Consider the following 27,664-nt stretch of genomic DNA (forward strand, 5'->3'; position numbering starts at 1 on the left):
GACAAGCTTTGAGGGGCACATCTAGGGCAGCAGTGACGCCACCAGGCCCCAGCTCGGCTTCCTGCTGATGTGCATGCTGGAGGCAGCGGCTGCTGGGTCCCTGCCACCCACACGGAACTGCACCAGGAATGGATGGAAGCTCTCCCTCTGCCGAGCTTCAGCGCCCTTCCCCGAGTTGGAAGCAGCTTGGGCCAGTCGCCTCTGCCTGCCCTGATGGCTGCTTCTCTTATCCACTCCAGCCCAGGCACCAGCAACTTGCCCTGGAGGCTGCAAGATCCAGCTGTGGCCAGGACCAGAACCCAAACCCACGAGGCTCTGGGGGTGTGGGCCTGCTCCCCTCTGAAGCTGCACCTGAGTCCTGGGAGCCAGAGAGTGGAGGTCCAGAGACCCTGGGGAGTTTTCCCCCACTCAGGGCTCCCCCAACTATAGTGCATGGTGGCTGTGCAGCTGTGAGAAGAGCCTGTCAAGGGCATCACCTCAAGATGTAGCTCCATGTACAATTCACCAGCTCTGCTCCCTGGAGCCAGAAGCCACAGGTGCAGAGACCAGTAAGAGGCACAACAGAAATGCACCCGTGGTTTCACCCGCTCTGGACAGCTGGCAGTGGGCAAACCCAGCTCTGTCCCCTCAGAACTTTGTATTCTCAGCCTAGGCCCCAGTCACAGAGGCAGGCAGTTGGGCCCATGCCCAGAGCCTGTCCTCGTATGGGAATAGCCGGGTCTTGGGCATCAGCCTGAACCCTGAACTTCCCATCAGCCCCACAGCACCATGTGCAGAGACACAGAGGCCCATCAGCAAACCATGGGGAGAACGTTTATTGTGTTTCTCACAGGGGAAGAGCAGTGAGGGCAGAGAAGGGGGGCAGCCACAGTCAGCATCAGGAGTGTGACCCCACACATGGAGCCATTACATGGCAGCGGATGCAGGGATGCGAGCATGTGCCCAGCATGTGCCCTCTGCAAGAACCCAGTGGCCCTGGTGGCTGGCACAGCTGGAAGGCCCTGGGGCCCCCAGACCAGCGTGCGAGGTGGCGGGAGCCTCTGCCAGATGCCTCACCCAGGTTTTGTGAGCCCGCCTAGCCTGCTCCTGGCCCTGTCCCTTGGACAACACAGGGGCAGTGTCAGCCTCAGGACATGGCGACAGGCCCACCATCCTAGAGAACTTGTCCCCACTGGTCACTGGGGCCCACAGAAGGGACGCTGACAGGAAGAACACCGGAACAGGCGGTGGAGGGGAGCGTTGGGGGCAGCAGTGGTCTGCCCCCTCCTGCCAGGCCAGAAACCAGTCAGGCAGTGTCTGCGGCTTGGAACTACTTCCATTTCGTTTTGCAAGCAGCTACCCAGGTTCATCCTGCAGCACTCAGCCTTGACCTAAACATGGCCACTAAGATGCTGGGTACTGGAACCCTGCCCAGCACCGCACCTCCCGGCCAGCCTATGTTCTAGGTGCCTGCTAAGGATGGATGGATGGCTACAAAGGCTAGGCGGCCTGGCCTGTGTGGCTGGCAGCTCAGGTGTCGGCGCAGCCACCTGCCCAGACCCAGGCTTCTAGCAGAAGGTGTGCGAGGTTGAGGGGAAGGAGCGGTGCCCAGGAGGCACCTGCCCTGCCAGGACCTTCCACGGGGCCAGGGTCTGAAGCCGTGGGGGCCACATGTGCGCCTGTCTGTGCTGTGAACTCTGCTTGGCAGGATACAGGGCAAATGCCCCCGGCTCCTCTCCTCGCCTTGCTCTTCAAAATCATCCTCCCAAGCCCGTGGCCCCTCCCAGAAACACGGTACTGTGTAGAAGGGACCGGCAGCTGCTGGCCAAGGGCCGGGAACCCCACCAGAGGAGCTGGTCCAGCCGCGTGGGGCACTAGTCCCGGGGGATGTCGGGTGGTGGGATCTGCAGGTCAGACGGCTCCACACCCCAGATCTCCCGCGCGTACTCGGTGATGGTCCGGTCACTGGAGAACTTGCCCGAGCACGCAATGTTCCTGATGACCTTCCTGGTCCACTCCTTGGGGTTCTGTGGGGAGAAAGGTGTGGCTGAGTGCATGGGGCTTCGGGCTCCAGGTGGAAGAGGAGAAAGCCTGGAAGTGAGAGCCCCTCAAGGGCCCAGTGTCCACCCAGCGCACAGACACCCAACAGGGGCACTACCAGCTGGCCATCAGCCACAGGTGCTTCCTGCCCGGGGCTTAGGCTACCCTGTAGCAGCTGGCAGCATCAGCATCTCCCAGAAGGGTTGAGATCAGAAATCCCTTGGGGTTGACCAGTTCCTGTCCTCAGCCAGTAGGACTGATCTTGACAAGACAGCTTCCCGTGGGCAGACAGGACCAGCCAGGGAGAAGTCAGACCCGCCCCCTGCCATGGGAGATGGGCACTGCGAGCCTACCTGGTACAGCTGGTCCACCTGGGCCTGGCACTGCAGGTATGCTTCGTAGTCTGCAAACACTTTGAACCTAAGAAAGGGCACAGGAGGCTGGGCAAGGACGGCAGGTGGCCATGGGGTTTCTGCGAACAGCACCCGCACTGTGGGGTCCCTATATTGGGTAACAGCTGGCTCTCACCCAACATGCTTTTAAAGAAACTGCATGCATGGGGCCCCCACCTAACCTGCCAGGGCCAGCAGCGTTCACAGGTTGGCCAATGCCACTTGTTCGGAGGAGGACAGCATCACCTACTGTCCCTGGTACTCCCAAACAGAAACACTGTAACATCCATGTTTACAGAATCCCCTTGGCACTGTTGCTGTGTCTCAACAGGCTAGTCCTTCACTCGCAAGCAATGCCATCCCGATTGGACGCCGGTTCCTGTCCTGGCTGCTTTACTTCTGATCCAGATCCCTGCTTATGGCCTGGGAAGGCAGCACAGGATGGCACAAGTCCTTGGAGCCCTACACACACAAGGGAGACCTCTCAGAGGCTCCTGGCTTCAGACTGGCTCAGCTCCGGCAGTTTTGGCCATTTGCGGAGTGAACCATATAGAGGGACTTTCTCTGTGTCTCAGCTTCTGTGAATTTCCTTTCCAAGTCTTTTTTTAAAGATCGTCCTTCCCTTGTCAGCAGGTAAACTGCCTGTGCTCATTGACTTGGCCTGACGGAAGCCAGTGACTGAAGGGGCTGCGCTCTGGAGGAGGGGTGCCAGTACCCTGGCACGGGGCTCTGCAGCGGGGGCCAGACAGTGTCCACACCGGGCAGGAGAGGCAGGGAGCACGGAGGCATTTCCGTGGGGTCCTGCTTGTGCTGTGGTAGCACACTGAATGTGTCGAGCCATTGCCATCCCCCAGGCTTCCTGGCCATCCAGTTCAGTTCCTTGCATATTTGCTGCTGGCCCCTTGCAGTCACAACTGCCCCTGGGATCTACAGCCTGCCCAGAGGTCCCTCCCCTTGCCAGGCTCCCAGATACCTTCCCCAGCCTCGTCCCAGGAGTTCCCACAGGTGGCACTGGGGACCACTGCCAAGACCTGGCTCTGTGGCCATCCCCAAAGGCAGAGGAGGAGGCGACACTGGTGCTCCCAGCCCACCTGTCATGGTACATCAACATGTCCACCACGTCCTTGAAGCAGTCTGGATCCTTGGGGGAGAAGAAGCCGCTGCGGATCTGGTCGATGGCCTGCCTCAGCTCAGGAAGGCGCTCGTAGTACTCTCTGGCCACGTAGCTGCAGAGAGAGGGCCACTCAGCACAGGGCGGGCAGCAGAGGGCTGCAGAACACCATCATGCCCTTAGGGGGTGCTGTCAGCAGTCAGGTCCACCTGCTTGTGCACGTGAAGGGAATGTGGTACACCTGCAGGTGGGAAGGCTGTCCACTGCTGGACCGGGCATCTACCTGAGGCTGCCCGGAGGCTGAGCCGCGACAGCCCTGGCTGCACCCTGAAGGTGAGGCAGACAGCAGACTGGGAAGGCGCCTGCTGCGGCCCGCTGCTTAGGAGGCAGACACAGGCTCCAGGCCCGAGGAGGGCGACTGATGGCGCTGGCTGGTGGGCATGGTCAGTCTCCCTAGGTGACAACAGGGCTTTTAGCTGATGCCAACTCCCCGTGGCTGTGAGTGGTCGGGCAACGCTGGCTGGCGTCATTAATTCTCCCTCCCAATCAGGCCAGCACCAAGACTGCTTGCCAACATCAAGGTTGTGAAGACAAGCGGAGACAGCACTCATCTGGATGAAACCGAACCACACGGGCTGCAGCCCCGGGTGCTGGTGGAGAGTGGGAATGACACCTAGTGGGGCCGCACTGGTTGGCCAGTTCTGACAAGATGCCAACAGCAGGGGACACTGGGGCCGGGCGAGATCGGAGCTCTCTGGGGCTCCTGTCCTCTCTACTGGGTCTCCAAATGTGAAATCAGACCAGTAAACTGCTCCCCAACAGTCAGCAAGCAGACCTCTGGCCACGGAAGCTGCTCTGAGCCAAGGCCCCAGCCTGCCTGGCAGTGGCTTCCCCAGCAGGGAAGCCTCAGGGCAGCAGCCTTCAGTGCCGTGGGAGCCCCAGGTCTGAGCCCTGCAGACTGGGCCGTGGATGAGCATGGGAGCACTGGAGCTTCTCCCTGGGACCCAGCTGCTCTGCGCTCCCTAGGGGCCTGGTCACCACCCCACCCCAGCACCACAGGACACAGGGGCCCTTACCCCTTCTGGTCCAGGGCCTCCACGTCCTCCACCCGCAGGCCAAAGATGAAGAGATTCTCTATGCCGGCTTCCTCGGCCATCTCCACGTTGGCACCATCCATGGTGCCGATGGTGAGTGCCCCATTGAGCATAAACTTCATGTTGCCCGTGCCCGAGGCCTCGGTGCCCGCAGTGGAGATCTGCTGAGATAGGTCTGCAGCCGGGATCACTGCAGGGCAGGAGGCATCACTCACCAGGCATGCCCTGCACACCCACTCCATCCTCCCTCCTGGAGGGCGCACCTTGCCTGCGGGGCAAGTTCCCCAGGGCAGGATCCACCACCCTGAGGACAAGCCAGTGATCCCCACAACCCCCCGCAGGACCAGGGCCAACAAGAGAACAGGCAGCCACCCACTGCAGCTCGGGACACGGCCACCGGCTTTATGTGCTTTCTTTGGAGCACACGGGGCAGAGGGGCCAAGGAATTCCCGAGGAAAGCCCTCCCTCTCAGGTGGCAAAGGAGCTAGAAGAGATTTGGGTCTTTCCAGGAGCAACCTGGAGATGGGACAAGCCTGGGGGACCCTTGTGGTCAGACCATAAGGGACCGTATGTGGCCAGCCAGGTCCTTGCCCAAGCGTGAGCTCCCTGCACCTGTCTCTCTGGACCACTCAGCTTGACAACCTGCTCACAGCCGATCCCGAGCTCAGGCCCTGCTCAGGAGCGGGCAGGGCAAGGCCCCATGTGGCTGGAGCGGACAGGACTCCCACACTGGCAACCGGAGGAAGGGGCTGCAGAAGCAGGAGAGGGCCGGCAGCAACCCCCACACTCCTGGCCAGTGTCTTAGGCCTCTGGGAAACAAGCAAAGAGTGCACCTAGCAACTGTGGGTGGGTGGGGGGGGAGAAGCCAGCAGGAGGGGCAGGCACGGCACCCTCCCAGGCGTGTGTCCGACCAGCAAGAAGGGGCAGGCATGGCATCTGATTGCAGAGAGGGAGCAGGCAGGCCATGGCAGGCTCGCACTGGCATGGTAGCACGGGTACTGGGCTGCAGAGCGAGTCCACCAGGGACACTGAGGAGCTGTGGGGGCCTCACACTCTGCAATCAGTGCCCCCACGTGGGCTGGCATTCAGGACATGGAGACGCCGAGTGTCTCCAGTGCCCATCCCTAGCCCCATTCATGCAGACGGCTGGAGCTACCTTTCTCGGCCAAGGATACCCGGTAGTTTTCCAGGAAGATGACCTTGAGCCGGTCGCCCACAATTGGGTCGTGATTGACGACATCCCCAATGGATGTGACTAACTTGATGATCATCTTGGCCATGTGGTAACCAGGAGCTGCCTGGAAGCAGAGGGGGTGTGAGGACTTTCCCGGTGGCCTTGGTGGTCGCCGGGGACTGTAAGAGGGGCAGCTGGGATGCAGCGTGGGCTCCGAGGTCTTGGCTTCTGCTGCATGGTCCTTACCATCCCGCCTCCCTCACACAGCCGGCCTATCTGGCTTTGGGTTTTAGGCCTCCAGCCAGTTTTGTGGAAATAGCAAGAGACGTAGACTGCTGGAATCATGGGCTAAGCCGGAAACAGAACCCAACCACCCCGGAGGAAGCACTTGGAAAAGAGTGAACTTCTAGCCAAGGAGACAGGCAGGGCACAGCACGGTCGTGACAACGGAGACCCAGCAGCCCATCTCGCTGGACTGGTGCTGAAGCAGGTTTCAGGTGCAGGTGTCTCGGGGGAATGACGACACTGCCACAGACCTCTGCACTCCGTATTCAGAGTGTCTGCACGCACCAGGACCCCATATGGGCGCCGGTTCATGTTCTGGCTGCTCCACTTCCCATCCGGTTCCCTGCCTGTGGCCTGGGAAAGCAGTTGAGGATGGCCCAAAGCCGTGGGCTCCTGCACCCACGTGGGAAACTTGGAAGAGGCACCTGGCTCCTGGCTTATGACTGGCTCAGTTCTGGCCACTGTGGCCACTTGGTGAAAGAACTAACAGGTGGAAGATCTTTCTTTCTGTCTCTCCTTCTTTTTGTAAAATTTTCTAATAAAAATAAATAGAGCTTTAGAAAAAGTGTCTGCAGAAAGAAGTTCCTGGATCCTGGCTTTGGATCGGCACAGCACTGGCCGTTGCAGTCACTTGGGGTGTGAATCATCGGACGGAAGATCTTCCTGTCTGTCTCTCTTCCTCTCTGTATATCTGCCTTTCCAATAAAAATAATAAATAAATCTTCAAAAAACAAACAAAATTAATTAAAAATCTTAAAAAATAGAAAAAGTGTCTGGTGCAAGTCCAGGACACTGTGGGAGGCAGCAGGGTGACGGCTCAGCTGCTTGGGGTCACCGCCCCCACGTCCCAGGCCCTGGCTGCAGCCTGGTACAGCTCCAGCAGGCAGAGGCTCTCTGCTTATTTCTCAGACAAAATAGACAAAGACTAAAACAACATGGGAAAAATCTTGTAAACACAGGCAGGACAGTTGGACACCTGGCTTGAGGGCACATTTGGCGACCAGGTCTCAGGAGCCATGCATGCGCTGTGGCTCCTTTCCTGGGAGTTGGGGACCGAGGATGGGACAGGAAGGGCCATCACCAGGGATGGTCCCACAGCCTCAGGGGATGGCACAGTCTGTCCACTTCTCAACCAGGCTTGAAATTCTAACATTTCACATGTTTCCTTTCAAAACATAGGTTTAGTCAGAGTTTTACTTAAAAAAAAAAAAAAGGCAGAAACACAGAGAGATAGGCAGACAGAAAGCTTCAGCTTGCAGGTCCTCTCCCGAAACGCCCCCAAGAGGATGGAACTGAAGCCAGGAGCCAGGAACTAAGCCTAGGCCCCCAGCTGGCTGATGACAGGAACTCAGCTACGTGTGCCACCACTGTCTTGTCAGCCTCAGGTGGAGGCAGGAGCTGAAGGCAGGCCCTCTAACACAGGCCGTGCCCCCCCACCTGGGCAAGGCCTGCCCTGCCACGTCCTGCCTACCTGGGCAGGGCCTGCCCTAGTCTTGTTTCTGCCCTAATCTTTTTTTTTCTTTAAGATTTTTTTTTTAATTGAAAAAGCAGTTATACAAAAAGAAGGAGAGATGGAAAGATCCTACATCCACTGGTTCACTCCCCAAGTGGCCACAATAGCAGAGACTGAGCTGATCCGAAGCCAGGAGCCTTTCCCAGGTCTCCCACGCAGGTGCAGGGTCCCAAGGCCTTGGGCCGTCCCACTGTTTTCCCAGGCTACAGGCAAGAGCTGGATGGGAAGCGGAGCCACCAGGATATGAACCGGTGCCCATATGGGATCCCCGCACATGCAAAGCCCTTACTTTAGTAACTAGGCTACTACTCTGGGCCACTGCCCTTGTCTTCTAAAGCCCCTACCTCCAGCAGGAACCCTGAAACCTGGCAATGAAGCACATGGGGTCCTGCCCAGCTTCAGCAGTAACAGGAGGGGGCAGGTGGCTGGGCAGACAGGATGAGCTGAATGTCTGCAGAGCTGAGCGGCAACGAGCCCTCCTTTGCAGGTGCCCAAGTCGGAGAGGACAGCCCTGCAGGCCAGGCCAAGGCCAGGCCTGACACCCAGGAACACTGACACCCAGGCCATGAACACACAGCCTGGCCATGTGCCCAGCTGGAGTCTGAGGACTGGCTGTGGGCAGCTGTTCCCGTGTGACCCCATAAAGAAGCTATACCCACCCGTAGGAACCCCAACGTAATGAAGACAGGATATAACCAGGCATGATGATGTGACCTGGACCCAGGAACAACGTGGAAGTAGGGCCCACCATGAATAAAAGGAAAAGAAACCAAGTGTTAAAGGGAAGCTGCCGTGTGGCTAAAGAATCATCTACTGCCAGAAGGTGGCCCTGGCCCCAGGGGCACTACAGCAGCCTCTAGGGGCTGGCTCTCAGTGCTGGGGACCCCGGGTGCACCACGGGCAGCCTGCAGCCATGCTCTAGGGGCTAGCTCTCAGTGATGAGGACCACAGGGGCACCACGGCTGCCTGCAGCCACGCCGGGGCACTGGCTCTCAGTGCTGGGGACCACGGGAAGCCTGCAGCTCTGCCCTGGGGGCTGGCTCTCAGTGCTGGGGACCCCCGGGTACACCACGGGCAGCCTGCAGCCATGCTCTAGGGGCTGACTCTCAGTGCTGAGGACCCCACTCCCATAAGCTGGCCAGGCAGATTGTCATCCCGTCCCCTCCTATTCCACTGACCCCACCAGCATCCCTACCCCCTTAGGGCAGGCCATGGCCAGCACTGTGTGCATGCTGGCTGCTGTGGCTTCCAGTGGGCTGTGCAGGTGGCTCCTGAGCCCTGGCTGCCCAGCACATGTGGGGGTAATTGTGTATCTTGGGACAAATGTTAAAAAAATTAGTGAAAAAGCAGTGAGCTCACCTTGCCCCCGATCATTACAGTTCTGGGCACAATGGCTCTGGCGGGGTCTTTCTTTATTCCTGTGGGGCAAACAGAAGAGACACAAGTAAGACCCTTAGTTAGTTATAGTCAGGGCCATCCTGCCTGGTGCCAGGGACCAATGGCTCTGCAGGCTTAGTCACTGCCAGACAGGGGGACTGCGCTGTGTTTTGGCCCATGCGGTACAGTCACAGCCACGGCTCCCTTACAGAGGTTGTCCCCTGGTCTCCTCCATGCCTGTGCACACAGCACTTGGGTTTCCAGAAAGGGCCAGCAGGAGTTACCTGCATCTGGACACCAGAATTCTAGGTTCCTGAAGGGGACAGGCACAGGCTGGGTGTGCATGTAGCTTCCTGCAGGCCAAATGCAGCACCTGCTCTGCTGGCATCAAGGGCAGGACTCAGCTCCAGGGTTACTGGGGGGCTACCCTCGGAGCCAGGGGTCTCACTAGCAGGCATGCTCCCAGGAGGTGTAAGGTGAGGCCGCCTACATGCGTGTGTCCTCCGTGAATGGCCAGGGCCTTTACCCCACCATGCTCTGCCACAGTCAGGCCAATAGTCCTGTGCCGTTCAGGACCCTCCAGCCAATTGGGAGCCCAACATGCCATTTCCTTACAAAGCACACAGCCTCAGACAGCTGGTTCCAGCGACAGAAAGCAGCTGTGGTTCCAAGTCAGTTCTGACAGCAGAGCGCCTCAACATCGTGGCTGCAGCGTCCACCCTGGGGGCGGGGGCCGCAAAATGCGGGTGGGAGGGGTGGCAGAAGCAGCCGTGGAGAAAACCCATGTGCCAGGGAAACAGGCAATGGGTCCAGCATAAGAACAGGGGAGCTAGGTGCATGCAGAGGCCCCTGGAAGGCAGGAGGGGACCCAGCTTATCCCAACAGAGCATGAGGCCAGAACGCCTCCAGGAACTGCCACTGAGCGGGCACCTGGCAGGCCCAACACAGACCTCGGGGCCTGGGAGGATCCAGGGCAGTGGGCACGGCCAAGAGGACCCAGCCAGTGGGCACAGCCAGAAGGAAAAAGGCAGCACCACACAGTAGGGCAGGAATCGGCCACAGGAATGGGCCAAGAATGCTCCCCGCGCCTCATGAGCACCCAGGAGAGAGCCAAGGCAACATTCTCTGTACATCTCAGACAACTTCCCTGCAGTCACGCGGCCAAGGGACCAAGAGTGCCTGACTGCCAAGAAAGCGACCAGCACAGCAGACGCGAGAACAGCAGTGGGAGCCAGCGGCCAGGAGACGGCGGCAGCCTGTCTGCCCAGGGCATGGAGTGTGGGCACTTGAGCGGGACAGGGGAGCCAGGGCTGGCAATTTGGGCCACACTGCCCTCACGGTGGCCACTGTAGCCCACCCTAAAGAAGCTGCACTCAGGGGATGTGGCACCCACAGCCAATGCTGGAGGATGGTGGGGCAGGCAGCAGGGGCAGCGCCTGGAAGGCAGGGCGCTACAGCAGTGTCTAAGGAGTCATGGAGGGCAGAGCAGGGCATGAAGGCAGACTCTCCACGAGGACCATGGGAGCACCCACAGAGGCCAGGCTTGCTCGGGCAGTGTACAGGGGTGCCCCCAGGAATGCACACAACGCCTCTAGGGGCAGCAGACCCCTGAATGAGTGGCTTCCCCCATGCCTCCTGCAGACACCGTAGGACAGGTCCCTGCACCAGCCAGGGCTCACTTAGTGGCCACGGTAGCCAAGTTCCTGCTGGGGGCTTCGTGTCTGGAAAAGGCTACATGGGCGACCCCCAGGTCTCCAGACTCCTCGCTGTGTGACCTGGCTTCAGACCCGAGCTGTTCTGAGGGCTTTAGTGTCTGCTTTGCAACCCTAGCAGGTGCTCCTGCTCCCCTCTGGCGGAAGAGGCTGAGGCACGTTTCTTCTGATCCACTGCCCTAAAATAACTCGTTGAGGCCACCTCTCAATGCCACAGGCGCTAGCCTGGTTTTTATAAGTACTTCCAGTGACACAGTCTACCCCAAGAAGCAGTCTCAGAGTGGTAACGACGCATTCCAAATAAAAACTCAACTCAACGGGAGACCCAGCTGGGGAGCCTGTCGGCACCCTGCCCCTGGCCAGATGTTGGAGGCCTGTGCTGCAGGCACATGGCTGCCACCGCTCAAGGCGCCTGCCCACTTGCTCCTGTGCCAATCACCAGACTCCCGGTGGCCAGCCTTCAGCCAGGTCCCCACATGCTCAGCTGGCATATGCGGGTGCACGCATGCTGGCACAGGGTGTCCAGGCTGCACCCCGCGCCCGCCCGCGCAGGCGCACTCACGGTTGTAGAGCGTGATGATGTGCAGGCAGTTGAGCAGCTGCCTCTTGTACTCATGGATCCTCTTGACGTGCACGTCAAACATGGAGGAGGGGTTGATCTTCACCTTGTACTCCTTCTCCAGCAGTGCGGAGAACTTGAGCTTGTTCTCCTGTGACAGGAGGCAGCGGAAGGCCCCCGTGGGCTCTGGGGTCCAGAGCACCTGCTGCCTTGCTGGGAGCACTTCCCACCACCCCCAGGCCAGGAGGGAACACGCCCCATACCTGCTTGACCTTGGCCACGTCCCTGATGAAGGCCTCATCACTGACCAAGGGCAGCAGCTTCTTCAGCTGGCTCAGGTCCGTCAGGAAGGCCTCCCCGATTCGCTGCAGAAGGCAGATATGGCTCAGGTTCACTGGCCCTCCTGCCCCAGTGGCCGGCCTCGGCCCGTCCCCTGTGGGGCTGCACTGGCCCACGGGACTTGGTGGCCAGCCTCCACCTGTCCCCTGTGGGGTTGCACTGGCCCACGGGACTCGGTGGCCGGCCTCGGCCCGTCCCCCGTGGGGCTGCACTGGCCCACGGGACTTGGTGGCCGGCCTCCACCTGTCCCCTGTGGGGTTGCACTGGCCCACGGGACTCGGTGGCCGGCCTCGGCCCGTCCCCCGTGGGGCTGCACTGGCCCACGGGACTTGGTGGCCAGCCTCCACCTGTCCCCTGTGGGGTTGCACTGGCCCACAGGACTCGGTGGCCGGCCTCGGCCCGTCCCCCGTGGGGCTGCACTGGCCCACGGGACTTGGTGGCCAGCCTCCACCTGTCCCCTGTGGGGTTGCACTGGCCCACGGGACTCGGTGGCCGGCCTCCACCTGTCCCCTGTGGGGTTGCACTGGCCCACGGGACTTGGTGGCCGGCCTCCACCTGTTCCCTGTGGGGTTGCACTGGCCCACGGGACTCGGTGGCCGGCCTCCGCCCATCCCCCGTGGGGTTGCACTGGCCCACGGGACTCGGTGGCCAGCCTCGGCCCGACCCCTGTGGGGCTGCACTGGCCCACAGGACTCAGCGGTCAATGGGGCATAGCGCAGTTCTCAGCGACCTCCTGAGCCCTCCGTGGAGTAGAGCTTCTGCAGGGAGGAGCTCCCCGACCACAGAGCTTCCAGACCCCCCTTCCCCGACAGTGGCTGGGAGGAGGAGGCCAGCCTCCCTGTAGCTACCTTCAGCAGCAGGCCTGGGGCTACTGCCCAGCCTTCCTGGAGCCTGGGGGCTCTGAACCTTCTGGAAGCACCCATGGGCTCACAATGCCTTGCTGTGCCGTTGGGCCCAGAGACCACTATAGCCCGATCAACGCCAGATTCCCACCGGTCTAGCCACCTGTGCACCTCCGGCTTCCTGGGGCTTCCTGGGGCTTCCGGGGGCTCAGACACGGCAGACCCAGTGCTCACCTCCACGATGACCTCTGCCAGCCCAGGGTTGCATAGCAACAGCCACCGCCGGGGCGTGATGCCGTTCGTCTTGTTCTGGAACTTCTCTGGCTCCAGCTCGTAGAAGTCCTTAAAGCTGCAAATAGAAGGTGGGGAACCGGTGAGATGCCAGGGTGAACTCGGGCAGCCAAGGGGCCCCAGGAAAACCAAGGGACGTGTGTGGTGTGTTCCTCCCTTCTCAGTAGGGCACAGAGGTGGGGGACTGCCTGCCTGCAGCGCCAGTCCACAGGAACATTTGTGTGTGGCAGTGGGATCTGGCGCTGGCTCCGACCCTCACAAGACAGACCTTCCTGTTCCCGAGAGGCGTCCACGCGGGAGTGGAGCCAGGGCCAGGGCTGCAGAGCTCAAGCAACTGGGCTGTCTCCTGTCCCCAGCTCATGTGCTTCCCCATTGACCCACGTGGCCTGGGCCCTCCCAGCCTGGCTAGCATGTGGCAGTGAGGAGGGGGCGGGGACAGAATTCCTGGATCGCACCTGGCCCCTGGCTGCCAGCTGCCCCTGGTGGGCAACACAGCGCTTCAGCGTGAGCCCACGGAGCCAGCAGGGCTGCCCGGGCACACGGTGGCTGCTGAGGCAGCTCTGTCGTGCCCTCAAGGACAGCAGGTCTCAGCAAGGAGCTACACGTGTCTCCCCCCGCATCCCCACTCACACTGTGTGCTTCACGATGTCCGAGTGGATCCTGGCCACGCCGTTGACGGCGTGCGAGCCGATCACGCAGAGGTGGGCCATGTTGATGCGTTTGCAGTCCCCCTCCTCGATCACGGACATCCTCCGCAAGCGGTCCACGTCCCCGGGGAACAGGGCAGCCACATGCTGAGGTCAAAACACCGCACCGTGGGCTCCCAGGGGTCCAGCAGTGCCCAGGAACAAGGACACGGCCCACCACACCCCTTCCAAGGAAGTCCAGGGGCTGTGGTGTCCATACCTGCTCCCAGCACCCCAAACCAGCACACGCGGCAGGAACCTAAGTCTAGAACCTTCACCACCCTCCACATGCTTCAGCCTGGCCATGGGACCTACTGGGCTGCTCCAAGAAAGATGGGAATGCCAGCAGCCTAGGGGGTGCTGCTCCAGCCGCAAGGAGCTTGGACCCACCCTGGTAACACTGGCAGCACTCAACCATACCTCACCACCACAGGATGAGAGCAACTGCAGCCGCCTCCAGGACCCTGTACCGACCACCCTAAGGGGGATCCAGTGTCTCACATGACATGGTAATTACACACAGCCCGGAGCAGGAGGCTTAGACACAGTACCTGCAGATCATGAATAATCATACAATGCAGGCGCTAAAAATGCTAACGCCAAAACAAGTCTGCCCATGTGTGAAACACATGCAGTTCTCAAAGATGCTTTTGACCAGAGGTTGGACGAATCCATGAACGCGAACACTGCTCGGATACCCAGCTCCGGAAGCAAGCACCCCAGAATGTGCAGATAAGGAAGTGACGGACCTCTCACCACCACTCTGAACACAAGACTACCGAACTGTCACCCCTGAACCCACGGCCCTGTTCGTGCATTTCTGTCCGCTGCAGAAAGCAGGAAGAGCATACCAAGTGCCTGGCCTGACGCATCCTGCACTGCCGACACCGGGGCCCAGGGCACTGGTCTCCCTTTTCCAGCCTGGCCTGACGCGCCCTGCACTGCCGACACCGGGGCCCAGGGCACTGGTCTCCCTTCCCCAGCCTGGCCTGACGCGCCCTGCACTGCCGACACCGGGGCCCAGGGCACTGGTCTCCCTTTTCCAGCCTGGCCTGACGCGCCCTGCACTGCCGACACCGGGGCCCAGGGCACTGGTCTCCCTTCCCCAGCCTGGCCTGACGCATCCTGCACTGCCGACACCGGGGCCCAGGGCACTGGTCTCCCTTCTCCAGCCTGGCCTGACGTGCCCTGCACTGCCGACACCGGGGCCCAGGGCACTGGTCTCCAGCCTGGCCTGACACGCCCTGCACTGCCGACACCGGGGCCCAGGGCACTGGTCTCCCTTCTCCAGCCTGCTCGGCCATGGCAGCGTTTTGAAAAGACCTCAACTCCCCAACACAGAGCAGAGCTGACTCCGGGGCAAAGGGGCAGCCACAGACCCCAGGGGGCAGAGCAGCCCTCTAGCCCGCCCCACACCGGCCGGGGGACAGGCTCACGTCCAGGTGCCTCTGGTTGATGGCGTAGATGATGTCCAGGTGCCGGGGCAGCAGCTTCTCAAACATGGACACAGGCCAGCGCTCCAGGGCCTCAGGCAGCACGGTGTGGTTGGTGTACGCGCAGGTCTTCTTGGTGATTTCCCAGGCCTAGGGCATCACAGCATACCTGCGTGTTTGTCTTGTGTGGCAACAAGCAGCTCTATGCCAGAGGCCCAGGCAAGGTGAGCAGCTGTGACCACAGGCCAACAACTGCCCTCCAGCCTGCGGTCAGGGCGTTGCCCTCCGAGTCCCGCACCCTGTCCGCCTGTGTGCCCAGATAAGGAATGGTGCCGAGCGAGAGTCACTCTGAATGATTTTTGTCTAAAAGCCTTTCATTGGAAAACTAACATTAAATAAATAAATAAACCTTTCTTTGGAAAACTAACATACTGCTGAGCAGTTTTCTATTCATTTCCACATCTTTCTATGTGGTGCTGCCCTCTGCTGGCCAGGATAGGAAGCAGCCCCTTGGCTGGCTTGCACAACCGAAGACCAAGCAGGGTGCCGGGCGCGGGGCTCCCACAGGGCATAGGGCACATACTGCTCAGAGGGTTCTGCCTGTCAGGAGAGCTAAAACAAGAGCAAGAAAACTCAGCAGTCCAAACAACACAGGGCCCAAATGGTCAAGGCATGGAACAGGTCTGTAACTATGAAAACCAGATACTCTGTTAGCTTACCAATTCATGATGGGAAAAGAGATCTGAGAAGCCAAAAAGGGCATCATTGCCCTAGCCCCACATGTGCCCTGACCTTGGCTGCCTCATGCCCCGCAGCACGACTGTCCCCCAGGCTCATCCCTACCCACAACCCCTCCATCTCGGGGCTTAATGCCCAGGGCAGGGGAGGCCCCTACTCCCCAGGATTAGCTCAGCCATTCGGAATCATGGCAGGGACAGGCTGGAGGTCCAGATGCCATCATCACGTCCAGGTTCTAGGGGGGCAACCTGATCCCACAACCTGGTGCATGGAGACCACCGTCACCTCCTCACGCTCACCTTGTCCCAATCCACCTTCTCCACATCCACCAGGATCCGCATGAGCTCAGGAATGGACAGCGCTGGGTGGGTGTCGTTCAGCTGGATGGCCACCTGCAGGTCACACAGGGCCACCCTTCAGTCTCCTTGACCCCGGTGGGTGCCCATGGGGCCGACAGGAGCAGCCCCACCCCTGAGGGCCTGGAGAATTCAGAGGAGCCCTGGGGAGGGAGCCAGGCAGGTGCTGCCAGCTCGGGGCCAAGGTGTTCTCCGGGACAGGTGCGCAGCGTCTGCAGAGTACATGGGGGAGCTGCGGGACTGGTGGTCTCCCCTCCAGGCCGACGGCCCCCTCCCAGACCCAGGATCTTTCCCCACTATGACAGCCTTGTCTAGACCGCTGAGCTCGGCCTGCCACGCACATGAAGCCTTCGCCCCAGGAGCCTTTCCAATGACCTTTCTGCCTGGATCCCAACATTGCTCAGGGTGCCCCAGGACAGGATGGGGTGTCCAGGTGTGTGAGTGTCGGAGACGAGGGAACACTGAGGGGCCGTCCAGTCCAGCCCCTTCCTAGATATGAGGGAAAGCTCCAAGAATCCAAGAACTCCCACCCCACTCCCTCCCAGCATGCACTTGGCTCTCCCCTTTACCCATCACTCACCTTGTCTGGGAATGTCTCAAAAGAGGTCCTCACTGGGTCCCGGCAGCCAAATTTGGACGACTTGAAGCGGCGAATGATGTCCTGGAGGGTGGCAGCTACCACAAAGTACTCCTGCTTCAGCCGGAGCTCCTTCCCCTCGAAGAACTGCAAGAACAGAGCTGCTGCACACAGGGACCTAACGCATACAGCCTGCCCGGGGCCAGGATGGACTGGGGCTCACAGGGACCTAATGCATACAGCCTGCCCGGGGCCAGAATAGGCTGGGACACACAGGGACCTAATGCATACAGCCTGCCCGGGGCCAGAATAGGCTGGGACACACAGGGACCTAATGCATACAGCCTGCCCGGGGCCAGAATAGGCTGGGACACACAGGGACCTAATGCATACAGCCTGCAAGGGGCCAGAATAGGCTGGGACACACAGAGCTGCTACACACAGGAACCACTGGCTAGGCCCAGGTTCCCTCTCCTGGGACACCTGCAGACAGGACACAGTGTCCAGTTCCAACAGTGAAAAGGAGAGGAACACACAAGGAAGGGCACTAGAGCCACCCCCACAAAGGCCCCAGGGTGCAGGCATGGCGGACACAGACCAGAGCCACCCCCACGTGCCCCAGGGTGCACGCATGGGGGACACAGACCAGAGCCAACCGCACAGGCCCCTGGGTGCAGGCACGGGGGACACAGACCAGAGCCACCCACTCAGGCCCCAGGGTACAGGCACGGGGGACACAGACCAGAGCCACCCCCACGGGCCCCAGGGTACAGGCATGGGGGACACAGACCAGAGCCACCCCCACACATGCTTCAGAGTCAGGCATGGGGGACATTCCAGGAGAGGGCCAGAGAGGTGGTCTGTGGATTCTTCAGGCTCCTCCAAGGACAGCCACACACCTGCCTCCCCACTACTTCCTGCCCCAGGGCCACAGCTGTGCACAAACACGAGCAAGGGGCACCCTTAATGTGGCCTCCCTTGGCAGCTTCGGCGAGGCCAGCCACAGGCACTGCCATAGCACCCCAGGCCCTCTGGCTCACTCGTGTACTTGCGTGAGGCATATGGCCTTAATAAAGCGCTACTCAACATCAGCTACTCACGTTATCATTGGGATACAGGACCCTGGAGATGTTCTCGGCCAAGTTCCTGTCCAGGACTGCCTCGATGTAGTCCCCCACATTGACTAGGATGAGAGAGGCAAGCTGCTGGGTTCAGACAGGCCTAGGCCCCTTAGGCTCAAGCCCCCAACCCCTTCCTCAGCTTGGCTGCTGTTCCTCTGCCTAGGCCCAGGAGACACAGCCTGGACAGCAGGGCTCAGAGCCAGGGGCCAGCCCCACTCACCCCTGCCCGTCCTGGGAAAACTCCAACAACACACTGTTCTTAGGGTTAAATGCAGAGCAAATGTGGCCTGAGCCCTGAAGGTGTACCAGCCCCCCACTCCACAGGGACCAAGAATGCTACAGAGTGCAAACTGGGTGAGCCCTGGGGAGCTGCCAGCCAGACGGGACACCATGGGCCTGAGCAACGTACAGTCTTTCAACTTGAAGTCGTTGGGCGCCTTGGCAGACCACAGCCTCATGGTGTTGACCGTGTTGTTCTTGTAGCCGGGCACTGGCGTGTCGTAGGGCATGGCCAGCACCACCTGCAGGGCAGATGTACCCCAGGCTGAGTCAACAGAGACCCCAGCCTTCCTCCGGGACCCCTGGGGAGGATGGGGAGGAGGGCAGGACTGGGGACATGAGCCTGTGTCCAGGGCTCTGACGGCTGAGCAGCTCCACTGAGAGCTACAATCCACATGCGGCTCCCCAGAGCCCGCCCTTCTCCCAGCACGAGGCAGCACACCCAGGGAGAGTACAGGAATCCGGGTGTAGGGGAACAGTGAGGCGCCCCGCCCCCAGCTGCTACCTTTGGAGGCTTCAAGGAAGCCACAAGGCCACCCCACGTGCCCGTGGCCCGTACCTGCGTGTCCAGCCACTTGACGCCCTCGGGGCTGTGCTCCACGCGGCCGTAGAAGTGCACAGGCAGCATGTACTCGGGCCGCGCCTTCTCCCAGGGGTTGCCATAGCGCAGCCAGTCGTCCGCCTCCTCCACCTGGAGGGGGCCAGTGGGAGCTGCGGCTTCAAGGGTGCCGGGCGGCCCTGCTGAGCCTGAGGGACCGTGGGCGAAGGTTCTGGACGCCCCGAAAGACTACCTCTCGTGAAATTCAAGAAAAACCATGGGCCCGGCAGCGTGGCCTAGCGGCTAAAGTCCTCACCTTGAACGCCCCGGGATCCCATATGGGCGCCGGTTCTAATCCCAGCAGCTCCACTTCCCATCCAGCTCCCTGCTTGTGGCCTGGGAAAGCAGTCAAGGACGGCCCAAAGCCTTGGGACCCTGCACCGTGTGGGATACCCGGAAGAAAGTTTCTGGATCCTGGCTTTGGATCGGCATAGCATCGGCTGTTGCGGTCACTTGGGGAGTGAATCATCGGACGGAAGATCTTCCTCTCTGTCTCTCCTCCTCTCTGTATATCTGACTTTCCAATAAAAATAACACCCACCTCAGGCCCCAAGACCACACACAGGCTCCACGCCTAGGAAACCCTCGCAGAATGGAGCTGAGAGGTGGCAGCCGTGGGCCAGGTGAGCACAGGTCCCCAGGGAGGCAGGGTTCAGGGGGACAGCATGGTGCTGGGCACCGCACTCTGAGCTCAGCCAAGCAGGATCCTGGAACATGCTGCAGCCTTGGAGGGCCCAGGATACACTGCAGGTGGCTTTGCCACCAGGCCTGCCTCGAAGCAGCTGCTGTTCCCAAGCCCGCACTAGGGGCCTTAAAGATGAGCAGATATGCGGGAATCACTTCACAATCAAAGCAGCCGGCAGCTGCAGAGCATGCGGGGCAGGAGCCTTGGTGCTCATCGCTGTCCAGGGAAATCTGCTCTGCTTGCATGCGACGGAATCAAGTACTCTGGCACAGCAGAATGCCAACATGCAAGGCAATCAAACTCACAGGACAGCAGGTATGGTTTCTCCACCTGGGCTATGTTTCAAACAGGTGCGTGGGCCTAGCATGCCTGGCCTTCCTGTGCCTGGCAACCAGTCACCCCATGTGTCAGGGAGCAAAGGAGAATGTGGAAAGTGGGGACAAAGCCTGGGACACCTGCTTCTCTGACTCGCAAAAGTCAAGCACCTTCTGCTTGGACACAGCCTACGTTACCCTGCGGCACTCCTGTGAAGCTCAGCTGGGCTTCTGTCTCATCCCCACAGCCCTCCTGTCACCAGAGAGAAGCTGTGTGCGAGGAGCCCACGCAGGAACCTGCTACACAGGGCCAGCACAGTTTGGGGAGCTCAGGCTGAAGGGACCTGCTGGAGGGGGCCAGCACAGCTTGGGGAGCTCAGAGCTTCAGGGTGCCCTGACTGCACCAGGGCCAGCACAGCTGGGGGAGCTCGGAGCTACAGGGTACCCTGACTGCACCAGGGCCAGCACAGCTGGGGCAGCTCGGAGCTGCAGGGTGCCCTGACTGCACCAGGGCCAGCACAGCTGGGGCAGCTCGAAGCTGCAGGGTGCCCTGACTGCTCAGCTCCTCCTCAGAGGAGCCTGAAGTATAAACATTAGACCTGTGAGTGTCCTGTTGGTTTCTTTCTATGAGTAAGAGCTCGAAACCAGAAACCAGATCTCACCTGCCAGCCGTTGACAATTTTCTGGTTGAAAATCCCAAATTCGTACCGGATCCCATAGCCATAGGCTGCCAGGCCCAAGGTGGCCATCGAGTCCAGGAAGCAGGCTGAAAACCAAGCACAGAGCCATAGCTTGGCTACTCTGCTGCCCAAGGTCCATGAGGCCTGGGCAGGGAGCTGACAAGGACCCAAGGAGCCAAGGCCTGGCTTCGCTGATGTCCAAGGCCCACGGGACCTTGCGCTGCCAACTCAGTCGGGGTTGCCACCCCCACACGTTCTACCTAAAGCCTACGAGGTTTGAGTCAGTGGTTACACATCAGAAAGTCCTCCCACCCCACACACGCGACGGACGCAGGCACAGAAAGGGGGCTAGTGGTGTGCGCTTCCCAGCCCAGAACTTGTAAACTCTCAAGCTGCATGGAGTGCCACCAGGGTCCCTGGAAGGTGGCTGGGGCCACATGTCACCCCCTTGGCCCTTTGTTTGGATCAAACCCTAGACAAAGACAAACAAAACATGATCTGAATAAAGATCAGTAGGTGCTGGTACAAGCATAAATTAGAGTGGGTGAGGGTTGGTTGGGCTTTGCCACAGCATCAGCTGGCAGAAGCTGGCACTGGGGGCTAATTCTGTCAAGTTAAACTGCAGAACCACCTGGAGAGTGCATAATCAGGGAGTGGGAGTGGCCTAGAAGGGAAATAGTGGGCTCCTCCCTCTTGGGTTACCACTCCCACTGGAAGGCATGAAAACCAGGACAGGGCAGGGGTGCCTAGACAGTGAGGCACCCAACAGTTTCCGTGAGGGCTGGATAGTGGAGCTGGTTAGGTTGAACTAGGCTTCAATGCCCATTGACATGTATGAGAGCTGAATGGGATGTGGGACAGACTAGACTAGTCTGCTGCACATACTGGCAAGCTCGGGAACCAGGAAGTGGGCCTGGTGGGGTTATTGTGGGTCACTCTGACTAGGCTGCAGCTCCCACTGGTTTATGTGAGGGCTGAGTGTGTACTGGGCAGAATCAGGCTGGACTGCAACACTCATTGGTTCCAGTGGAAGACAGGGCTGGAAACAGAACCGACCCAGCAATTGCAACCACCAGCTGATCGGGGCGATTGTCTGTACCGGGCCCTGTACTTGCCAGTACACACAAGAACCTGGTCTGAGATCACCTCAGACAGTTTCTTTAGGGACCCCCCCCCCAATCGAACTGCAGGACTCAGAATCCTAACCATGGGGCCCAGCGGCGTGGCCTAGTGGTTAAAGTCCTCGCCTTGAACACACTGGGATCCCATATGGGCACCGGTTCTAATCCCAGCAGCTCCATTTCCCATCCAGCTCCCTGCTTGTGGCCTGGGAAAGCAGTTGAGAACGGCCCAAAGCTTTGGGACCCTGCACCGTGTGGGATACCCGGAAGAGGTTCCTGCATCCTGGCTTTGGATCAGCATAGCACTGGCCATTGCGCTCACTTGGGGAGTGAATCATCAGATGGAAGATCTTCCTCTCTGTCTCTCCTCCTCTCTGTATATCTGACTTTCCAATAAATAAATAAATCTTTAAAAAAAAAAAAAAAAGAATCCTAACCATGAAAAGACAAAGGACAGAACAAATCAATCAACTACCCCAGCCATGTGTTGGCAGTGAAAATCTGGGCAGAGACTCTAAGGTGGACTATGTCAGCCAGTGGATTCTGCAGCGACCTCATCGTGCTTGGAATGGCGAGACTGGCAGCAATTCAGAACTGCTGAACTATCAAAACCACTTGAACAAGACCCTCGGAGCATGCCCCACGTCGGGGACCTGGGATGGGTGGGAGGTTGGGTGGGGATTTTCCCTTTATATCCACATTTACCCCAGATACAGAAAAAGAAGAGAATGTGGAAATAATAGTCTTACCCAGTTTCCTGTAGCTCCTTGTGCCCTAATTAATTATGTAAAGATTGTCAAAAAAAAAAAAAAAAAGATGACACAGTAGCTGGCCTTACAACAAAGCTCCCAGGGAGGAGGCAGGAGGAAGGCACCAGGTTCTGTGCCATCCTGCTCACCAGCCAGGGGCACGAGCAGGCCAAAGCCTGTGCGCCAGGCCCTCCACTGCGGGAAGGCAGAGGAAGACCTTCCTCACGCAGCCCTGAGCAGCCCTGGCGGTGCAGCACTGCCGTGGCCACTCACACCAGGCCACAGGCACGGCTCTGAGAGGAGAGGGCAGCGGCCCCGCCCAGACCCGGGCAGAGAATGGGCAGCGCTAAGCCCTCAGAGTGCCTGGGGACACCCCAATACCGAGGGCCAGCCTCAAGGACAGGGTCGGGGCTGACTGGTTAGTCCCCCTGGGGCTGCCGAAAGGAAGATAAGAGAGCTTCCCTAGGGTTCTGGGACGGATGCTACGGATGGCACTTAGGCTGTCACTTACCAGGCTGGCATTTCATAGGAGCAGTGGTTCAAATCCCCACATCTCTACTTCCATCCCGGCTCCCTGCTAATGCAGAAGATGGCCCAGGTACTTGGACCCCTGCCACCCACATGGGAGACCAAGATGCAGTCCCAGGCTCCTGGCTACCACCTGGCCGCAACCTAGCCACTGTGACCACTTCGGGAGTGAACCTGCATGTGGAAGATCAACCTCTTTCTGCCTGTAATCTTGACTTTCAAAATAAACTTAAAAAGAAATAATACCAGTTCTAGTGCCTGGCAGTGGCTCAACAGGCTAATCTACTTGTAGCACCGACACCCCATATGGGCACGGTTCAAGTCCCAGCTGCTCCACTTCCAATCCCTGTGCCTGTGACAGGCCTGGGAAAGCAGTAGGATGGCTCAGTTCTTAGGGTCCTGCACCCATGTGGGAAACCTAGAGGAAGCTCCTGGCTCCTGGCATCAGACTGGCTCAGCTCCAGCTATTGTGGTCATTTGGGGAGCAAACCAGCAGATGAAGGACCTCTCTCTGGCTATCCTCTCTGTAATTCTATTTTTCAAATTAAAAATAAATCTTAAAAAAAAAAAGTTCTACTGTCTAAAAAGAAAAAAGGCAAGCAGGAGGTTCTGCCTCCACTGAGCAGACAGCAGTGCTGGTGTGACTGACCCAACGTCCTAACGAACCTGGAGGCAGGGATAGACGGACCCTCAGTGCCTGGCCCTGGCAGGGGCCTCACCAGCCCAGCCTTGGTCTGCTGAGGTGGGGTGGGAGTGGGGAAGTGACCTGAGCTTGCATGTGAGAGAGGCACACAGAGCACACACTGACAATGGGAGGGCGAGGGGCACAGGTAACTGAGTGGGTTTCCTTCCCCATCCCCAGACAGGCACAGTGACCTGCCAGCCGCCCCAGGTCCCCATCCCCAGGCAGGCACAGTTACCTGCCAGCCGCCCCAGGTCCCCATGCCCAGACAGGCACAGGGACCTGCCAGCCGCCCCAGGTCTCCATCCCAGGACAGGCACAGTGACCTGCCAGCCGCCCCAGGTCCCCATCCCCAGGCAGGCACAGTTACCTGCCAGCCACCAGGTCCATCCCAGGATGCGCACAGTTACCTGGCAGCCACCAGGTCCCCATCCCCAGACAGGCACAGAGACCTGCCAGCTGCCCCAGGTCCATCCCCAGACAGGCATAGTTACCTGCCAGCTACCCCAGGTCCATCCCAGGCAGGCACAGTTACCTGCCAGCTGCCCCAGGTCCATCCCCAGGACAGGCACAGTTACCTGCCAGCCACCCCAGGTCCATCCCCAGGACAGGCACAGTGACCTGCCAGCCGCCCCAGGTCCCCATCCCCAGGCAGGCACAGTTACCTGCCAGCCACCAGGTCCATCCCAGGATGCGCACAGTTACCTGGCAGCCACCAGGTCCCCATCCCCAGACAGGCACAGAGACCTGCCAGCTGCCCCAGGTCCATCCCCAGACAGGCACAGTTACCTGCCAGCTACCCCAGGTCCATCCCAGGCAGGCACAGTTACCTGCCAGCCGCCCCAGGTCCATCCCCAGGACAGGCACAGGGATCTGCCAGCCACCCCAGGTACATCCCCAGGACAAGCACAGTTACCTGCCAGCCGCCCCAGGTCCCCATCCCCAGGACAGGCACAGTTACCTGCCAGCCGCCCCAGGTCCATCCCCAGGACAGGCACAGTTACCTGCCAGCCGCCCCAGGTCCATCCCCAGGACAGGCACAGTTACCTGCCAGCCGCCCCAGGTCCATCCCCAGACAGGCACAGTTACCTGGAAGCCACCAGGTCCCCATCCCCAGACAGGCACAGTTACCTGCCAGCCGCCCCAGGTCCATCCCAGGATACGCACCGTTACCTGGCAGCCACCAGGTCCCCATCCCCAGACAGGCACAGTTACCTGCCAGCCGCCCCAGGTCCATCCCCAGACAGGCACAGTTACCTGCCAGCCGCCCCAGTCCTCCGTTCCCAAGGCCAGCATCCTCTTCTATTTCCTCTAGCTCTTCCAAGTCCAACCCCAACTGCAAACAGAAACAAAAGTAACATGGGAATATTACTTAATAATATTTCTCAAACAAGAACGTGAAAAAATTTAAATCCTCCGAAGCAGAGTCTATTTTTATATAAACTTGAAAAATCAGTGCTAAAATCTGATGTTAGATTAGTGCATAAAATGCAAGTTTTCAAATAAAACTGCTTCAGCTGTCAAACTTAGTTATAGCATAAGAGCCAAAGGCATTGACTGTGAGACAGAGAGAGAGAGAGTGAAAGAGAGAGAGAGAAATCCTGCAGTAACTCCCCAGATGGCTGCAGTGACCAGGATGAAGCCAGGCCAGGAGCCTGGGGATTCTTCCGGGTCTCCCCGGGCGGTTGGGAGCGCCCGGGCCCTTGGGCCTTCTTCCGCTGCTTTCCCAGGTTCAGCAACAGGGAGCTGGATCAGAACTGGAGCACCTGGGACCTAGTGCTAATGTGGGATGCTGGCACGGCAGGCGGTGGTTGTACTTGCTGTACCACAGCACTGCTGCTCTCTGGCTCACACTCAGAGGACCCGATCAGCCCTAACGGGCAGGGGAAGAGGCAGCCGCGATTCAGGACCCTTAGGTAAGCTCAACACATTAGCACGCGTGGCAATCCCACCTGGAGTGAAACTGTGAGATCTGTGACTCACACTGAACTGCCAAGGCAAACCCCCTGAAGAGCTCTGGCCGTGGGGGCAGCACTCCGAGCTAGCAAACATGCCGCAGTAGCAGTATGTTCCAAATGTATGGGACCATGGGCTTAGACACAGAGGGCAGCACAGTGAAGCCAGGCCGAGTGTGGGCACGGCATGCTGGGCTCCGCTGCGTTTAACTCAGTGTTCCCTTCTAGGGCCAATGTCGCCTGGATTTTGTGAGGATTAAATAATAACAATAATCATATCAATAGATATAAAATAGAGCATCCGAGATTCTGCTAAAGTAAACCTTGAATTGAGACAGAAAAAAAAAAAATCAGCACTATAGCCGAGATATAGTTTCAACACCCTGAAATTTGCCCTTTGAAAGTGTGCATCCCAGGGCTGGGGTTGTAGTACAGCACGCTGAGCTGCTGCCTGCAATGCCATCATTCCACGGGATGCGAGTTCGTGTCCTGACTGCTCCAGTTCTAATTAGCTCCCTGCTAATACATCCATGAGAAGCGTGGGAGGGTGGGCCAAGTGTTGGGGTTCCTGCACCCACAGACTGAGATGGAGCTCCCAGCTCCTGACTCAGCCTGCCCACCCCGACCATTGCAGCAATTTGGGGAGTGAACCAGCAGGTGGAAGACCCCTTCCCCGCCCCTCCATGTATCTCTCTGTGTCTGTGTCATTCTGACTTGGAAAAGAAAATTAAAATCATGAGTGCATACATGGATCTGTGCCCACAGGCGAGCCGTGAGAGGGGCGCAAAGCTGAGGACCGCAGCAGACCACAGGAAGCCCTGCCACCCCTCCCAGTCTGCCCACCAGAACCCAGTTATCAGGGTTCTCCTCCCACTCCGATGACCTCTCCCTCAAGAAGCAGGGGTCTCCCTGACCAGGCAGGGACAAGTCCCCCATTCTCAGAGGGTGGCAGGCTCGCCCTAACCCTGGCCCTGTGTGCGAGCGCCCCCTGGCGTCGGGCCCGTACCTGGTAGATGGCTTCGTCGCAGGCAGTCTGCAGGCCCAGGTTGACCATGGTGTTCTGCAGCGTGCGGCCCATGTAGAACTCCAGCGAGAGGTAATAAATGCGCTGTGGGGCACAAGAGGGTCTGAGATGCCTCGGGAAGCAGGCAGCTGGCAGCACATTCTCACAGCTCCCATGCACGGACTGCCATCCCGCACCACACAGGCACAACTCCCAGGGTCCTGTCCGGCCCCTGTGAGAACACTGCCTCTCAGTCCCCGAGGGGTTCTGGTGAGGTAGGGGAGGGCATGGGTTAGCTCTCCCTGCTGGCCAGTGGCAGCAGGGCACCAGGGCAGTCTGGCCTCCTGGCAGCTTTTGCGCTGCAGCCAGGCAGCTTTGCATGTCTCCAGCATGGGATAGAACCACTCCACCAAGCAGGAAGGGGAACAGAGGCCCCAGAGACTGAGACGCCCGCCACCTCAAACCCGGTGCCACCTTAAATAGCTACTTCTCCAAGGTCTTGACCTCATTAAGGCCCCCTGGTGTAAGCTTCCTGACAGCCTACTGTAAGGAGGGACCCCCCGCCCCCAGGACTGACCCCCCATCCTGGACTCAGTGTCACCTTGAATGTTATGAATGCCTGCTCCCTCTCAGCCCCCTTAAAGCCCACTTCCCTCACCAAGCTTACTGACCTTCAGGTTTAAACTGTGCACTCCAGCAACCCCTTGAGGCATGCACTCCCGGTGCCCACCTACACCGCACCTGCCAATCCCCGGGCCCACACTCCCCAGCCCCCTACCCCGAGGACATAAAAGATGCCACTCCCCTCCGTTAGTTCTCCGCTCTGCTCTCACCTTCCCCCTGCCCCACACTACCTCCCTCGCTGAAATAAAGGCCTCTTGTGTGGCTCGCTTGCTGTGTCCAGTGTCTTGGGTTTGTGGAAAAAAGCGAACACCTACAGTCCTGCTCACCAATCCCCAGGGGCACGTATCCCCCAGTGTCACTTAGAACGCATCTGCCAATCCTGATATCGCCTCTGATAAAGGTGCCTTCCCGTTGTTCCACTCCTCTGTGTTCCGGCTTCCTCTCTGCCCAACCCCCCGGCTACTGCTTCAGTTGGAATAAAGACCTCCCGGCGTGCATGGGTTTGTGGGGAAAACAGCTAACAGGAGGGATGTTGAAGAGTGATATGCAAAGCCCTAGGCACAAGCTCCCACACATGTGGAATACTCCAGCAGCTCAACAACTGCCGGGCGAGCATGGACACTGACGCGGGGCAGCGGCACACGGCATGTCCCTGTGGTCAGCTCAGGATGTCAGCGCTCGCTCTGTACGCACGAGGTGCTGTAAAGTGACGACGGCCAGCTACATCCCCACACCCCATGAACTGTGCCAGGAAGTTCCTGCAGCCACCTGCCGCTCACAGCGCCCACTCTTACATCTGACTCCACGCCCCGCTCCTGTTGCACCAT

At 59.4% G+C, this 27,664-nt stretch overlaps 1 protein-coding gene across 1 annotated transcript; it reads right to left on the minus strand.

The window, feature by feature from the left end:
* Positions 1 to 796: 796 nt before the first annotated feature.
* LOC121166860 (glycogen phosphorylase, brain form-like) lies at positions 797 to 26,327 on the minus strand. Its single transcript, XM_040996166.1, has 19 exons — positions 26,217 to 26,327; positions 24,513 to 24,591; positions 20,158 to 20,261; positions 18,458 to 18,589; positions 18,029 to 18,140; positions 17,599 to 17,681; positions 16,502 to 16,645; positions 15,865 to 15,957; positions 14,831 to 14,977; positions 13,339 to 13,502; positions 12,652 to 12,766; positions 11,500 to 11,601; positions 11,240 to 11,387; positions 8,948 to 9,006; positions 5,773 to 5,914; positions 4,599 to 4,806; positions 3,503 to 3,637; positions 2,373 to 2,439; positions 797 to 2,006 (listed from the first exon to the last, which is right to left on the minus strand). Exons 1-19 carry the CDS (start codon positions 26,286 to 26,288, stop codon positions 1,854 to 1,856), a joined length of 2,259 nt encoding a protein of 752 aa, XP_040852100.1. The 5' UTR covers positions 26,289 to 26,327; the 3' UTR covers positions 797 to 1,853.
* Positions 26,328 to 27,664: the final 1,337 nt, after the last annotated feature.

This window comes from Ochotona curzoniae, unplaced genomic scaffold, assembly GCF_017591425.1.
Source record: "Ochotona curzoniae isolate NIBS_2020 unplaced genomic scaffold, NIBS_Ocur_1.0 patch255, whole genome shotgun sequence".
Lineage (NCBI taxonomy): Eukaryota > Metazoa > Chordata > Mammalia > Lagomorpha > Ochotonidae > Ochotona > Ochotona curzoniae.

Bases quoted from the DNA above. Each gene is read 5' to 3' on its own strand.
- LOC121166860 (XM_040996166.1), bottom strand. From the start codon at position 26,288: ATGGGCCGCACGCTGCAGAACACCATGGTCAACCTGGGCCTGCAGACT. The intron at 18,141-18,457 runs GTACGGGCCACG...TCTGCCCTGCAG, and splicing joins TCAAGTGGCTGGACACGCAG to GTGGTGCTGGCCATGCCCTA. The intron at 14,978-15,864 runs GTGAGCGTGAGG...GTGATGCCCTAG, and splicing joins AGAAGGTGGATTGGGACAAG to GCCTGGGAAATCACCAAGAA.